Source organism: Lontra canadensis, unplaced genomic scaffold, assembly GCF_010015895.1.
Source record: "Lontra canadensis isolate GAN:19392208 unplaced genomic scaffold, GSC_riverotter_1.0 scaffold33, whole genome shotgun sequence".
NCBI classification, from domain to species: domain Eukaryota; kingdom Metazoa; phylum Chordata; class Mammalia; order Carnivora; family Mustelidae; genus Lontra; species Lontra canadensis.
Window position 1 is genome coordinate 3806165 of NW_022631027.1, and position 17372 is coordinate 3823536.

A 17372-nucleotide genomic window follows, 5' to 3' on the forward strand; every position below is an offset into this window, starting at 1 on the left:
TGATCCGTCTGTCAAGTAAATAAATAAAATCTTTAAAAATTAAAAAAAGAAGAAGAAGTTCTAGCTGATAAAACTGAAACTACTCCTCCTTAATATCTCTGAACAAGTCCTGGGAAAGAGGTCTTTAGGATCTGTTTCTTGCTAGGTCATTCTGGGTTAGGAGAGGGTTTTTTGTTGTTGTTTTGTTTTTTGTTTTTTGTTTTTTTAATGTCAGATTGGGGGCAAATCTAGATGATTAGCTATGGGATATAACCCTTTGGAATCAGCTGTATTTGAATCTATGGGGTGGGAAAAGGACAGGGTTTATCACCTTCATATTGGCCCATCTGCCTCTTTGTGGCTACCATCTACCTGATTGTAACTAGACCATAACCAAGTTAAAGTTCTACCTCTTTGGGACGTCTGGGTGGCTCAGTCAGTTAAGCATCTGCCTTTGGCTCTGGTCCAAGTCCCGCCTCAGTCTCCCTGCTCAGCGGGAAGCCTACTTCTTCTGCTGCCTGCTGCTCTCTTGCTCTAGCTCTCACTCTGACAAGTAAATAGAATCTTAAAAAAATAAATAAACCACTACCTCTTTAAAGAATCAACCCCAATCTAAAGAATATGCCTGGATCACAACTTAGCATGTTGAAATGACACCTGCCGTTTTATCATACACAGCAAAGAAGTTCTCATTTCTTTTAGTGGTAATATAGTCATAATTGTGGCTTAAAGTCTAGATGAGAGAAATAATCTTGGGGTTCTAATGTATAGAAAAAGAGTAATGGACTTAATTGTTGAGGTTGTAGGACAATACGTACTCTCGTGCTGTTATTGGGAGACACAAAAAGAAATTCAACATTAGTGTGGTAGGGAGAGGGATTCGGCGTGACAGGTGTACCTTGTCTGGTACTACCCAAGTAATGCTGATTCTTCATAGTCTTGAGACTAAATTTTCATATTAAAACACACACACACACACACACACACACGCAGATTTTTCTTCTGGAAAAGATCCTAAAGCAAGTGTTGTACTTGAAAACGCTTGCTCTGTTCAATGTAGGTAGCCACGATAAAGTGTAGGAAGAGGTTTTTTAAAAATGCCTACATGGACTTGAAAACAAGAGAGCATTTCTGTGGAGTAGGAATGGACTACTGAGCGGGGCTGAGCTGAAGTGACTGCCAGGCTGTGAGCCAAGGACAGGCAGTAGCAGCCAGGGGTTGCGCTCCCGCCAGCAAGGGGAGCTAAAAATGCACAAAACAAGATAAGAGACCAGAGCCTGGTCACTGTTTGAAGCCAAAGGCCCCTGCTTCCCAAAAGGAAGCTGAAAAGAATGACAAGTAACTGGGTGGTGGACTGGTGCTTCTGAGGAAACCGAGCCTCCCAACCAGGAACGGAGCCAGCCTGCCTGCTGTTTCCCAGCCGGATCTGTGAGACCCTGACATGGGAGCAGAACACCAGAAGGCCATGATAAGAGCCAGTGGTGGCTTGGGGGGCTGGGGGTTGGGTGCAGGAAACCACAAAAGAACACACAGGAGATGGTGGGAGACAATCTCCACCTCAGAACCAGCATCCCACTGAGGCCACAGGAAGAAAACTACTCTCAGAGAAGGCTCTCAGCAAAATTAGCCGATGGTCCATTGATTTACTTGAGACCAAACTACATTTTGAACCAAATAATGAAGTTCAAGTAAATATACTTACAGTGGTCAGAGAGATAAAGATATACCATTAAAAACTGGGGAGCTGTGACAGAAGATCAAATGGATAGAAAACATTTAGAAATTTTAAAAAGTCACTGAATTTGAAATATGAAAAATAAGACTATGAATTCACTAAGATTCCAGAGTTTACCCAGATTAAAATTAAATTAAAAAAGCACCCACACCCATGGGTGATCCCTGAGAGGCTCTAACATCCATCTAATAGGAATGATGGGGGAAAAAATGGAAGAAATGATAGAGCAAGTGTGTAAGCAATATTTAAGGAAATTTTGGTGAAGTTTTCCAAAACTGAAGAAAGTTGAGTCCTGAGCTACAGATATTGAGCAGGATTAATCCGTGTATATTCAAATTAAAGTGAAATTGTAGAGGATCTGGGATTAAAGGCAAGATCTGAAAAGCTACCGTAGAGAAAGCTAGATTGCCCACGAAAGAACAAACTCGATCTGACAGAAGGCTTCCCAGCAGTGAAAATAGAGGCCAGAAGAAGATGGACTCGTATTCTAAAGTGTGGAAGGGAAACTGCTATCAAGAGAGAATTTTATAGAATGAAAGCAGTAGAGACACATTCAGATACACAGGGCATATGAACTTTCAGTCCACAGACCCTTATTAAAAGAATTATTAAGGAATTTACTTAGAGAAGATGCAGGAACTAAGAAAACTGATGAGCTCATGATTTGATAAACCTACAAATAACCTCAACCAACTAGAGGTCATTTTTTTTTTTTTAATGTGTGTTTCAGGAGAAAACAAACAAAACCCAAGAACAGCGCAGTGGGGTAGTTCATGGGGTAGTTCAAACATGCTTGGGGACAGGGTTGCAATACTGAGAACTTAAAATGAGTACGTTTTAAGAAATTATAGGTAGCTTCTTCCTAGAAATACCATCTACACCTTACTAACCAGGTGAGGCAGGATGGGAACTAGCTAGTGGTATGATCAGTGCAGCAGAAGGCAGGAAGAAGGAAAGGGATATATAAAAATAAAAAAAATACAGAAATAAGTCCAAATACTAGTAAATATCCAAATAGGAGTGAGCAAAATAATGTAATGAGTTAAATTCACTATAAAAAGGGCAATTAGTTTGGATTTTTCTTTTTTTAAGATCCGTAAGAGAGACACCTAAAAAATAAAACAAAATCACAGACAGGTGCAAAGTCTGAAAGAACAATATATTTTTTTTTAAAGCTGGTGGGGTATTGTTATTAGATCTCATTTAACCCTGCCATCTTCAAGAATGCACTCTATCAAAACAAGGTCTACATCTGAATTTTGTTTTGTTTTGTTTTGTTTTGTTTTGTTGGTAAAGATTTTTATTTATTTGACAGAGAGAGATCACAAGCAGGCAGAGCGGCAGGCAGAAAGAGAGGAAAGGAAGCAGGCTCCCTGCTGAGCAGAGAGCCCGATGTGGGGCTCGATCCCAGGACCCCGGGATCATGACCTGAGCCGAAGACAGAGGCTTAACCCATTGAGCCACCCAGGTGCCCTACATCTGAGTTTTAAAACATGCATAAAACTTGTAACGACCACCACAAATAGGATACAGAAGATCTCAATCGCCCAAGGCATTCTGGTGCCAAAACTTTGCCGAGAACCTCTGGTGACTGCCCATCATTCTCTGTCCCATTTTGTAGAATTCCATATAAAGTGAGATGGTGTGTCATTTTTTGACATTGACATTGGTTTCAGTAGAAAAATTACCTAAATGTCATCATTGAAATGTCATCATTGAAATGTTTTTAGTAAATTAAAGCATACCCACCCTAGGAATTCTTTGGTCCTCAAAATGAAATAGAGCCCTGTGTGCCAACGCATTAGGGTCTTCAGGACATAAAAGCTCAAGGTGGAGGAACAGTGATATAGTGAGATTCCATGCATTTATATGTCATATATCTGCAAAGGCACAGATAGAGATCTGGAAGAGTGTCCACCAGACTCACCAGGCTTTCTAAGGAATGGCACAAAGGTAGGAAAGGAGGAAAGAAGGACTCTACCATCTGTGTTTAAAAAAAAAAAAAAGTTTATGATAGCAAATAATAAAAATATTTAGGCATAACATTAAGTGTCCTAAATCTATGTAAGGAAAGCTATAGAACACTCTTGGAAGTCTTAAAATTGAATGGGAACAAATGGAAACACACCGTGGAGAAGAAGAATCAACGCATAAAGATGTTAGTTCTTCCTAAACTAATTTATAAGTAATTTAATTCCAATAAAAATACCACCAAGGTGGTTTTGTTTTGTTTTTTTTTTCCCCCTTCTGGGTCTAGGCAAGTTGATTATAAAGTTCATTGTGAAAGACGAGCAGGGGTTTGAGCAGTTGTCACACTGATTGCTGATTAGCTGTCTTTCTCGCGTGCTTGACCTTGAAGACCTTATTGCTCTTGGTAACCCTAACATATTATCTGACATAGAGCAGAGAGGCCAAAATGCTTGCCTTCTCCGGAGGGCACACGCAGAACTACTCCGCTCTCCTGTTCTGCCCCTCCCGTCAGTGTCCTCTCTATCTCCGGAGCGTTAGAGATTAGCTGGCACTTACTTCTGTTGCTCTGTCTTTGTTGTTTCAAGCAGCTTCTCTGAAGCTAAGTGGCTTGGTTTTGTTCTGTTTTAGCCTCCTCTCTTTGGTGTCTCATTCAAGCAAATGTGATACTTTTTTGTTACCACAGGTGGGTTCTGCTTTTCACTGCACTGCGGTTTCTGGAAATTGTCTAAATTAAGCAGATCTTGTTTTTACATGATCATAGTGGTTGTTATAATTCTAACAAAGTACCGAGACTCAAATAACTGTCATCAAAGCTGCCTCCGACAATCTAAGACGGAGGCATGAGCACTAATGTTCTAAAATAACGACAGCTACCACCCAAAGGCTTGACCGTGTGAGGCATTTCAATAGGTGATGCACTACGCCCATATTCCACTTAAAAATTCATCTCTTTCCTGGTATAAATTTGATAATTATGATCTGAAATATTTCTTTTCCTAGATATGAGCAGCATTTCAAGCATGGTTTGGAAGGGCCGTTTTCCTTTTTTAAGGCAGCTTGAATTTTCGCTCTCTCGAAAACACATCGAGTTTCATTTTTCCCCCCTAAGCGCAGCTGTTAGGTTATCTCAAAATAATTTACAAATGAGAATTTATGAGTCCAAATTTTACTGAGCCCATTTCTGCAAACCCTGAAACCCTTGGGTTCCTCTTCCAGAAACATTACCTGGATATTATCACAGTGATGGAACAATTTTATCTGTATATTTTTATCCCTCCAGGCCTTTTGTTGTAAGGCCTTGAAAGAGCATTTTATACATGTTTGTCACCTAGACATTAGCTGCTCCTTATGATCCAGACCGTGATGGATCAAATTCCAGCCCCCGCACCCATGACCCTCTCCAAGTTCTACAGACTCCTGGAAGGATTTGGTTCTCATGGTCCTCATTCCTGCTGCCGTGGAAACAGTTTAGATCACAGATTTTTACCATCGCAGGCAAATTCTCCCTGTCTGTACAGATTTAATCCAAGCATGAAAGTTTGTTCCTTTTTGTTGATTTTTATAAAATTAACTCACAAAAGCTCTGTGTGTGTGTGCGTGTGTCTGTGTAGCAGATTTTACCAAAGTTTTGGGCAAGAGTGAAATGTATTTATATCTCAAAATAGAAATAATGAGTATACACTCCAGCCTCCCACCATGTTGCCTGACCCATTTTCTTTGATTCCAGCCCCTCTCTGCTCTGCTGACTCACCTCCTCCCACCTCCAAGCCTGTTCATCCCAATATAGTATAGGGTTGGCTTTGTTGCCATGGTGCATCTGACCTTTGCTCTCAGTGACTCACCTTATTCTGGATACCTCCCTTGCCAGTTCCCAAACCAACTCAGGTATTTTCCTTAACACAGATGATTTTTATTCAAGAATTATTCTTATATTTGCCTTTAGGATAATAACTTTCTCACCTTACTGTATTTTTGGATTGGATTCTCTGGTTTATCCTGCTTTTCCATTTTTTTCCTCTCCCCCCCACCCCATTTTCCTTACCCCTCCAGTCTCCCTTCACAAACACACATTGTAACTACCAGTCTCAAGCCCTTTTCCTCCAAAAGCATTCTGAGGGTTGCCTCTGGATGAAAATGGTGGAATTCCTCTGCCTTGTGATGTGTGTGCGTATGATCTGTGGATGAGCGAGGGGTGCGGGAGGCGTGGCTTTGTCCCTGCCCACCTCCCAGCCACTCTCCCTCAGTCCTGCACCAGCAGCCTAGAACCCTGAGGATCCATGTTGCTGCCTTTCTATAAGGTTTGTTTGGTGCCCTAATCTTTAAATGATTGATAAATGTACAAAGAAGTGAGGTATATAGGTTTAATTAACAAATTTCTCCAAAAAGCAGAAAAGAGGAAACAAAGAATTTCAAGTTCTTACAAGATACTCTTTTTTACAAAGATACCACAAAGCACCCTGTGCCGTTTGTTGTGGTGGTTGCGGCTGCTGTTTTAGGAAGCCTGGCTGCCTTATTTTGCCTGTCTTTCCCTTTTTTACCATGCCTTCAAAAACACAGATCCTTCACCTAGTTCTTCTCAATGCTACCATGTTCAGAAATACTGTGTCTCTTTAACATGGAGGAGGCAACTTCCTTCCTCCATCCCGTGGCCATTTTACTGTTTAAATCCTCACGCTGAACCCACCCTGTTACTTCTCGTAGTCCTGGATTAGGCAACCTACTGTCACATTTTTGGGGAGTTCTACTCTGAGCTGCGTCTCTGCTGGAGTCTTCCGACGAGATGTTCTCTCAGCCGCAGGAGCAGCTCTTGTCCTTAGCAACTGATTTCCAGCATTTTTTCTACCCTGTGCTCACTTCCGAACAGTTAGCAGCTGCTGGAAAGCAGATCACCGTCCTTCCCCTCCTGCGATTGAAGTAGGCACATTTTTAAAAATTGTCTTCGTGAAGACTGAAAAAGAATCTGGCATCAGAAGACTGAGAGGAACTTGGGGAGGTCAGCTCGGTCTCCCTCCCCTACTCTAGGCTGTTCTCTGTGAATCCTTCTCAGCAGAAGCTCAGTGAGATGAGAAGACAGGTTTAAATTCCTGCTATGTGAACTTGGACAAGTTACTGACATTCTCTGAACCTTAGCTGTTTTTTTCTTCTGTAGAATGGCGAAAATTTAACCTGCCTCCCTCCTTAGCATGGCAGATGCTAGCCAAACGGGTACCTTTATGCAGAATATTAAAAGGTAGCCCCACCGTGTAACCATAGATAGCCCGAAGAGGATGGGGCTTCCATCCCGCTGAGGGGAGCCCAGCCGAGCAGGAGCCCACCCTTGTCTGCCCCATTTGCTTAGCACCCTGGTGCAATGCCTATCCTGAGACCCTTTGCAAGCAAGCTCCACAGGTCTATCATCTTCCTCCATTAGGAACAAGCCTGGGGAAGTGCTGGGCAAGGGGCCAGGAACGGGGTCTGCCTGGCTGCTTGGCAGGGAGTTAGCAATTTAAGAAGGTGCCTGACTTTTTACCTTCTGATCTCGCTTCCACAAACCAAGTCTTCCATGTTTTTATCACAACACTAACAATGCCATATGAACACAGTAGCTCGAAGGTGTCACTCTTGGGCAAAGTGCTCAGGGAAACACTCCCTTTCCCTGCTCATCTCTCACCCCCACCTTCTGCTTACTACACAGACTGTAGGAGCATTAAATGAGACCACAAGCAGGAATGCATCCAGAACATGACCCCAAAGGCCGAATTGCTTATTTGTCTCCTTCCTACAGTCCTTAAGGCTAGTCTGCCATTTGTCTAGATGTCCTCCTGCTATTTTCTGTTCCAGGGGTTTCCAAGGTAGAGTGCTTCAACCCCCAGAAATGCAAAGGGTGTGCATTGAGATGTGAGATAGAAATGGAAACTCTTATTCAGGCACACCTCATTTTATCACACTTCGCAGATACTGTGTTTTTCACAAATGGAAGAGTTGTGGCAACCCTGTGTCGAGCAGGTCTGTTGGCCCCATTTTTCCAACAGCATTTACTCGCTTCCTGTCTCAGTGTCACATTTTGGTAATTCTTCCAATGTTTCAAACTTCTTCATTATTATCATATTTGCTATGATGATCCATGACCAGTGATTATAAATTGCTCAGATGATGGTGGACATTTTTTTAACATGACACTTTTTTGCCCTCTTAAGAGACTATAGTAGGGGCGCCTGGGTGGCTCAGCGGGTTAAGCCTCTGCCTTCAGCTCAGGTCATGATCCCAGGGTCCTGGGATAGAGCCACACGCATCGGGCTCTCTGCTCAGCAGGGAGCCTGCTTCCCCTCCCTTCTCTCTCTGCCTGCTTCTCTGCCTACTTATGATCTCTGTCTGTCAAATAAATAAATAAAGTATTTAAAAAAAAAAATAGACTATAGTATAGTGTAAATGTAACTCTTCTATGCCCTGGAAAACCAAAAAATTAATTTGACTCACTGTGTTGCAGTATTTGCTTTATTGTGGTAGTCTGGAACCAAACCTGCAGGATCTTCAAGGTATACCTGTATTTATTTTAAGCTTCAAGGGAAAGGAATTAAGGTTTTCTAATATTTCACATATGGCTCAACAGTGCTTTGTGGATATAATTATGAATAGACATACATATACTGAGTGGGCACGCTCAATTTTTCCTCTGACATAGGTAAGTGATAAAAATGCTTGAAGACCGGGGCGCCTGGGTGCCTCAGTGGGTTAATCCTCTGCCTTTGGCTCACATCATGGTCTCAGGGTCCTGGGATGGAGCCCCAAGACGGCCTCTCTGCTCAGCAGGGAGCCTGCTTCGCCCCTCTCTCTGCCTGCCTCTCTGCCTACTTGTGATCTCTCTCTCTCTCTCTTTCTGTTAAATAAATAATTTTTTTTTTTTTTTGCAAAAATGCTTGAAGATCACTGTTCAGTTCACATACCTCTGTGGCCACGAGATTCTAGAAATGCAGTCACATGTGTGAATTCTTCCTTGTATCTCCTGATTGACATAGTAAATAATTGCTCCCCACTTTATCTTCTTGGACAGAGCTTTTGTAACTCTTGTAGTGAGACTTCTTCTCTTCCCCTTAACCTCATTCTTTCATTTTTATCTGCATAGGGTCTTGAAGAAGTAAGCTCTTTTCCTGTAACATAATTTGCACATGCTAATTTATTATGATGAAGTCAAATTGACATCTTTTTGGTTTAATTTTAGAAATGCGGTACAGTAAAATAAAAATGTGGGCTCTGGGTCCAGGTGGCCTGAGCAAGATGACAGTAGCAAGTGACTTAACTTCTCTGTGCCTTGGTCTCCTCAATGGTGAGACTGTTCCTCCCAGTTGATTCAAACAGTATTTTGCCTCCTGCTCCCTCATCTGCAAGAAGATGCCCTCTCTCTTACCCAAATCGCAGTGGCAGGAGACTCCTGGACATTCTCAGGGCTTACTGTTTTATTTTTTTCCAACAAATTGTGGTATTGGTAGACAGATTAAAGTTTTCAATGTAATGTCTTGTGTGAAAAGCCAGCAAGTTTAAACCTAATTGTTTTACTATGGAGTGCTTCTGTATTCTTTCATACCTCTCTTCGGAGAGATGAAATGGTCTTTATAAAAGCTTAGTGAATTCCCATTATGAAGACCATTTGCATCCATCTATGCATGCAATCCAGGATATGGGTAGAAAGTAAAGGGGAGAGGATCAAGACAGGAATTTCTTCCACATTTCCTCCTGCCAATCCTGTTAATTCCCATACACAACCCCATCTAATCTGGGGAGCCATCCAGTCTGATAAGGAGATATACTTCCCACACCAATGACTGATTCTCCCAGGCTCCAGGGAGAGAAGAAATGCAAAATTTTAAAATACACAAATGTTCTCCAAATACTTTGTTGTAAGTTCTTCTGTGGCCTAAGAAAACCACTGTGTTCTATGTCAGAACTTAGACCTGACGAGCAAAGTCAAATAATTCATTTTCCCAGCACGTGGGCAGGGAATGAAATCCTGGTGCCAGAATCAAACATTGTATTCTCCAGGCAAAGGAAATGGACGTTTATTGGATGTTATTGCTGCTGTCTTCACACTAATGACATTATCAGAGCTCTTTGAATAATATAATTCAAAAATATTACTTCTGTGTTTCAGGTCATGCAAGACAAGATCATCTGCCTTCCGAAAAGAGTCCAGCCTTCTCAGAATCACTCTTCCGTGTCCAATGTCTCTCAAGCAGTTGCCAGCACCACCCCGCTGCCTCCCCCTAAGCCGTCGCCTACCAACCCCGCCACCGTGGAGATGAAAGGACTCAAGACAGACCTGGACCTCCAGCAGTACAGTTTTATAAACCAGATGTGTTACGAGCGAGCCCTCCACTGGTATGCCAAGTATTTCCCTTACCTAGTCCTCATCCATACCCTGGTCTTCATGCTCTGCAGCAACTTTTGGTTTAAGTTCCCCGGCTCCAGCTCCAAAATAGAGCATTTCATCTCGATCCTGGGGAAGTGTTTTGACTCCCCTTGGACCACACGGGCTTTATCAGAAGTGTCTGGGGAGGATTCAGAGGAGAAGGACAACAGGAAGAACAACATGAGCAGGTCCAACACCATCCAGTCTGGTCCGGAAGGCAGCCTGGTCAACTCTCAGTCATTAAAGTCCATCCCTGAGAAGTTCGTGGTTGACAAGTCCACAGCGGGGGCCCTGGATAAGAAGGAAGGTGAGCAAGCCAAGGCCTTGTTTGAGAAGGTGAAGAAGTTCAGGCTGCATGTCGAAGAAGGTGATATACTCTATGCTATGTACGTTCGCCAGACGGTGCTGAAGGTTATAAAATTCCTCATCATCATCGCGTACAACAGCGCCCTGGTTTCCAAAGTTCAGTTTACCGTGGACTGTAATGTTGACATTCAGGACATGACCGGATATAAAAATTTTTCTTGTAATCACACCATGGCCCACTTGTTCTCAAAACTGTCCTTTTGCTACCTGTGTTTTGTAAGCATCTACGGACTGACGTGCCTTTACACCTTATACTGGCTGTTCTACCGTTCTCTACGGGAATACTCTTTTGAGTATGTCCGCCAGGAGACCGGCATTGATGACATTCCGGATGTGAAAAATGACTTTGCTTTCATGCTTCATATGATAGACCAGTATGACCCGCTGTATTCCAAGAGATTTGCCGTGTTCCTGTCTGAAGTGAGCGAGAACAAATTAAAGCAGCTGAACTTAAATAACGAGTGGACTCCCGATAAACTGAGGCAAAAGCTGCAGATGAATGCCCACAACCGGCTGGAACTGCCTCTCATCATGCTCTCTGGCCTTCCGGACACAGTCTTTGAGATCACAGAGCTGCAGTCTCTAAAACTTGAAATCATCAAGAACGTGATGATCCCAGCCACCATCGCACAGCTCGACAATCTCCAGGAGCTCTCGCTCCACCAGTGCTCAGTCAAAATCCACAGTGCGGCACTCTCCTTCCTGAAGGAGAACCTCAAGGTCCTGAGCGTCAAGTTTGATGACATGAGGGAGCTGCCTCCCTGGATGTACGGGCTCCGGAATCTGGAAGAGCTCTACCTGGTCGGCTCTCTAAGTCACGATATCTCCAAAAACGTCACCCTCGAGTCTCTGCGGGATCTCAAAAGCCTTAAAATTCTCTCTATCAAAAGCAACGTTTCCAAGATCCCGCAGGCCGTGGTGGACGTGGCCAGCCATCTCCAGAAGATGTGCATCCATAACGACGGCAGCAAGCTGGTGATGCTCAACAACTTGAAGAAGATGACCAACCTGACGGAGCTGGAGCTGGTCCACTGCGACCTGGAGCGCATTCCCCACGCCGTGTTCAGTCTGCTCAGCCTCCAGGAACTGGACCTCAAAGAGAATAATCTGAAGTCCATAGAGGAAATCGTTAGCTTCCAGCACTTGAGAAAGCTGACGGTGCTCAAACTGTGGCACAACAGCATCACGTACATCCCGGAGCACATCAAGAAGCTCACCAGCCTGGAGCGCCTGGCCTTCAGTCACAACAAAATAGAGGTGCTGCCTTCACACCTCTTCCTGTGTAACAAAATCCGGTATTTGGACTTGTCCTACAATGACATCCGGTTCATCCCGCCCGAAATCGGAGTTCTGCAGAGTTTACAGTACTTCTCCATCACGTGTAACAAAGTGGAGAGCCTTCCCGACGAACTCTACTTCTGCAAGAAACTGAAAACCCTGAAGATCGGGAAAAACAGCCTCTCGGTACTTTCACCGAAAATCGGGAATTTGTTATTTCTTTCCTACTTAGACGTTAAAGGCAATCACTTTGAAATCCTCCCTCCCGAACTGGGAGACTGCCGGGCCCTGAAGAGAGCCGGGTTGGTTGTGGAAGACGCTCTGTTTGAAACTCTGCCTTCGGACGTCCGGGAGCAAATGAAAGCGGAATAACTTCTTTTTCTTTAAAGCTTCACTGAACCGTGCTTCTACCAAATACAGTATAAATAATTAGGTAGTCTTAATGCCTTTCCTATTTTATTTTTTTTCTTTTTCACACAACACAAACTGTACACAGAGATTGAGTAAGGAGTCTGTATTTTTTAATAAAAATTTAATTGTATTTTTTCAATATTAATATTTTAAAGTTTTATTTGTCCTGGAACCTAGTGTATCTATTATTGTTTTCTACTGACAGAAACAGGTGGTTCCATCTGGGTTTTTTTGTGTGTTTCATTTCATTCTCATGAAAGGGAGGGAATTTTAAGTTGCATGCTTTTTGGTCTTTTTTAAATAGATATTTTGCCAAGGTGATTATTTTGCTTGTTTACACCTGTCCAGGGTCCTTATATTTGTTTTCCTTGTGTATGTACCAAGGAGTCTGTACTAGTCATCGTCATACTGGCTGCCTTCTGCACTGGCCAAGTCCTCCGTCCTACAGAAGACTCTTCTCTGGAGGGTAAATTCACAGAAGTGCATTGCCACAGACCATTGTTTTCAAAATTTCTCCTCATCTCCAGCAGAACCCCACTTGCGTTATTTCCTCTACTTGACGGTCCATGTGATCGTTAGGCTGGGATTTTGTTACATGAGTGAAGACAGTAATCTCTTCCATGCTGAGCTGATCTGAATTGGTCATTTCCCATCTAACTGATTTGCGTTCTCACCAACATTTCAAAAATATCGTTTAAAAACAAAGTACAGAGGCTCTCCTCCCCCCACCTCACCCTGCCCTCCATCTGAATATTGCTATGTAGTACTGGTGAACCACCTTAGAGGAGCTAAATTTATTTTAATTAAAATAGGTAATTAAATTTAAAAATCAGAATCAGAAGCCTGGTTTTTAAGTAATGTAATAATCTTTGATATCTTGATATGTGGGTACATCAGATGGAAAAAATATTCCCCGCTGAAGCACTCTTTGATAGAGCTGGGGCCCTGTAGCCAGGAGTGCTGGTGGCCCCAGGCGGCGGTGGGGCCGACCACTGCCTCCCATTCTGCCTGTGCCACCGAATAACCCACATCCCCATAAACTGAGCTCCCGTAACCCTGCCCGTGCTGCGGATTCGAGTGATGCAAGCACAGGAACTCCTTCTGCTTTTTGGCTTAAAATAAGCATCTCATCTAAAATGGTCCTGTTACTTTTTTTTTTTTTAAGGGGTGAACAAATTGCTAAGTGGATGTCACTTAGAAAATAATTTTTGCTTGATGGTCAGCAGGGCTTTTCCTTATCTTTGTATTTAATCTAGTAGATGCATCTTGGGCAAAATCTGTTCCTGATTCTTCTGCTGTGTAGAACAGGAAAATGAAAACACTTTTTTGTGCCCTCAGTCCAAGACTGGTATTGCTGATTGTGGGAATTTTGTTTTATGTAGTAAATTCACACTTGACTGTTTTCAGAACTCTAATCTCATCTAAGAGAGTTTTGTGACTTAACAATGAAAGGAACTAGGAAGATGATTTGGGGTTTCAAAATAACTGCTTTTAAATTTTACGCCTCGATCCCAGTGACTTTGCACAGTGCTGCTCCGAGTCACATACAGAACACAACTTCTAGGAACTACACAGCAGACACACGTACCTCAGTCGTGTTTAAGATGCAGAGAGCTGTCATGGAGGGAAGATTTGGGAAAGAGATGCTTTTCATTTGTTTAATAATGAAATCAAGAAGTCTGGGATGCTTTATGGCTTCTGCTCTTGTCCATGTGTCAGAATGGTGATTTTGTATAACTTAGTTCCCACCTAGAATTGAAATTATATGTTTAAAAGAGTACATGGCTATATTTCTTGTGGGAGAGAATATTTGATTCCAGAACATAGTTAGGATCCTGATTATGAACAATGTGTTGTATTTAGAAACACAGACCTCTTTGTTTTAAGCAAACAAACTAAAGACTTGGAAGATTCTCCATGACTGAGCACGACAAAAACACCCTCTTGAAAGGTAAGCTTAAATAACTACTGGTAAAACACTGGGTGCACTACTTTTCTGGATAAAATTTATAGTTATTTTCTATATCACCCTTCAAAAGGGATCTATTCAGGTTAAAAATCATTTGTGCTGACGTCTTTATCTGGTATTAATTCATAATCTCACATGGGCTTCACAACTGAAGTAAGGGACTAGTAAGTAGTTTTATAACTTGTAATAATTTGCTCCCAATTCTAAAAGACTCTGATTTGCTTGCTTAATGAGGTCACAGGCTGACCCCTAACCTAAATTCTAAATAACAGTCTGTTAATCAGTATTTTCTGTGACTTTATGCTTTAATGAAGAAGGAAAATTCATAGATGCTTCTATTGGATTTTATAAAAATTCCAAAGTCTCAAACTTCATCTGGAGTCTCAATTTTCTGACTCTGGCCCTTTTTAATGTCATGAGTTTTGGTTCACATTTATAAGCAAAAAGTATTCAATTGCATTTAGCCTTTAAATGGGAAACTCAGGTAAATGAACTGCTGACTTTTCTAAAGTCCTTTAATGGATCAACTCAGTGTAAAAGGGGTATTTACCTAATCCCTTTCTGTATTTTACAAGTGCTCTTGCTAAAAAGGAACAACTAGCTCTATTTCTCCAACCTCTATAGGATTCATGAGACACTGCTTCTGTCAGTGGAAAAGCACCATAGGTGCTCATCACGCCTATGGCTGCTTGAAGCCCATGATGGGCACGCTTTCTGGTCGGTTTTCATGGTTAAGCGGAGAACAGGTATCTGTCTGGTGAGGGGCTGCTTGAAGCAGAGCATAGAAGTATATCCCAGTGGAACTCCCCTAAGAAGACCACACCTCAGAAAACTGGTTATGTGATAGGTTCTTTTTTTGTTGTTTTATTTTGTTCCTTGAACACTCTTAACATAAGTGTTCTAGATACAGTGAAACAATTGTAGATTTTTCTTGTTCACCCACCTTTTCCCTGCCATTACATTTCCCCCGAAGCTGCTGTAAAGAGTTCCAACAACTTACGTGGCATCCTGTTTGGCAGGAAGGCCTGGAAATTCGCCTTCTAGGAGTATTTGTCCATTCAGAGGTGCCTCCGTATCTGCCTCTTAAGCCATCTTCTTAGAGAGGGTCTGAAACAAGCTGGCATCTTTCTCAGGCTATGTGGGATGAGGAAGGTCCAAGTTCTTGCAATATGCTGTCTTATGATTTCTGATATTAAGAAAGAAGAAGAGAGATTCTTTATATCTCTTCTTACTATCTCCCCCAAGAAGATTTTTGCTGTTGTTTATTTTTCCAAGTCTATCATTAAAAAAAAAAGAGTCCATTTTTAAGTAGTTTATTCTACTCTCTAATTTCCTACCAAATACCTGATCAATAGTAATGCTATACTTAAACAGTGGACATCCATGATCCATCGTGATGAAAATGGTCAGCAATACTTAGTAGTGACTAGATAAGATAAATTTTCACAGAATTTCAGTTTGTGTTCTCCCGTTAATTCTGAATGTGATAATGCTCGTCAAGCAATTGACATTTTTGGTAGGATCTCAGTAACTCACAGTAGGGCCCCACGGTAACCTTAAGTTAGTAAAACAAGTAAACAAAACAGCACAGTTATGAGTGAGGGAATGCCTCAAAGGGTCTGTAAGAGATTCTCATCCTTTCTTGTCAAATCAGACACGTTGTAAGAAAACTTGGACAGTCTCGCCCAGACCTGCCATTGATTTTTCAGATTTAGGCCTCAGTGACATGCTTTGGATACAATTTCACGCCAGCCTTTCAAACAAGGTGTCCCCGCTCATTGCGTCTTCCCAGAGCCACGTACGACAAAGGTAACATCCTGAGGTTCATTCTGGGGAGAGGGAAGAATAGACTCCCGCCCCAGGGAATTTTTTCTTTATCCGAAGACTGTGAAAAGGGGTACTTTGAACAACGTGTTGGCCATGTGAAGTAACAGTTCCTGTGCACGGTTTTTAATGTAGTTATACAGTTGCTCTCTCCTGAGTACTAGTCCCTCTCCCACCTGACTCTGCCTCTTGAATGAATATTTTTACTGGGTTGAAACGCAATGCCTTATGTGCTCCCTTCGTCGGTCTTCCTGCCACTTGTTTTCTCCCACTCTGCTCAGACTGTGTCAAATGCTCTTAAAACCTCTAAGACTGTCCAGAAAATGCTTGAAAGTTGATTCATTGTAGTGCAAATTCCCAATAAAATGTCTTCATGTTATTTGGTTATGCAGTACACAGGAAGAGAAAATAACTTAAATAAAGTCATTTTTGTAATTTAAAGTTGAGATTCGTGCTTTCTTGGATTACAAAAGTCATGTTTATCCTTTGCATTTCTCTCAGGCATTTGCATCTGCCCTTGCAAAGGCTCTCTGGGCTGCGCAGGAAACTGGCCCACGTGCCTTCTTTCACTTCATGTCGAGCTAGTTTCTGCAACCGTGACTAATTATTTCCTCCCTTAATTCCGTGTGCTGCTGCATCTACCTCAGGTGCCCCTGGAGTTCCGTTTGAGTAATTAGCACTCGAATATGTAGTCTGGAGGGCAATGGCGCTGCCGTTGCCAGATCAGATTATGCGATTGCTTTCTCACTGTGGCTTTCACCAAACACTGTTACCGTAATGACTGTGGTTACTTAAAGGAATCAGAATGGTTCTGCTCAGCTAGGAATCGTTTATCACACACACTCCGGACTTACGGAAGCCCTTTTTAAGAAAATCTCATATACCACTTATGCATAAGAAAATTGTGATTGGTGACTTTTGAAGCTCAATTGTCACTTACCGTATTTTTCTGTAGTCCTTTGTGACCCCATCGTTTTACTGATCATCAACTGATAGCCCTTGGGAGAAAGTCTACAGGAGACAAGGAAGGATTCTGAGAGTGGCAAGAGGCCCTGCAAATGTGTGCATCAGAATCTCACACAGGCGGGCCCCTGGGTGACTCAGGGGGTTAAGCATCTGGCTTTGGCTCAGGTCCCGTGGGCTCCTTGCTCAGTGGGGATCCTGCTTTTCCCTCTGCCTGCTGCTTCCCCTGCTGTGAGTGCTCGCTCTCTCTCTCTCTCTCTCTGACAAATAAAATCTTTTTTTAAAAGTTTTTTTAAAAAGAAGCACAGAATTGTGTGGCAGCTGGAGAAATTTTGGAGACGTTAGCTGAGAAATGCAATAGAATGGAGACAGCTGATGATTTGTTGCAATTGCGATATGGAGAAGACTGTCTCCTGGTACCTTCCAATGTCCCATCTTCCAGTCCTTTCATTTATATACAACATTGAGGCAAACACTGATGTTGAATGAATCAA

General features: G+C 42.4%; 1 protein-coding gene across 4 annotated transcripts in view; it reads left to right on the top strand.

Annotated features, from left to right (window-relative positions):
- Positions 1-13290, top strand: part of LRRC8C (leucine rich repeat containing 8 VRAC subunit C) — a 78010-nt gene extending 64720 nt beyond the window's left edge. For 3 of the 4 annotated variants that reach the window (XM_032867073.1, XM_032867074.1, XM_032867076.1), the window contains one exon: positions 9810-13290. In XM_032867073.1, the coding sequence (XP_032722964.1) occupies positions 9810-12083 (2274 nt within the window). In that variant the 3' untranslated portion in view covers positions 12084-13290. Of the gene's footprint in view, positions 1-6814; positions 6838-9809 lie in introns of those variants that run through there. The other variant, XM_032867075.1, reaches the window with a different exon arrangement.
- Positions 13291-17372: the final 4082 nt, after the last annotated feature.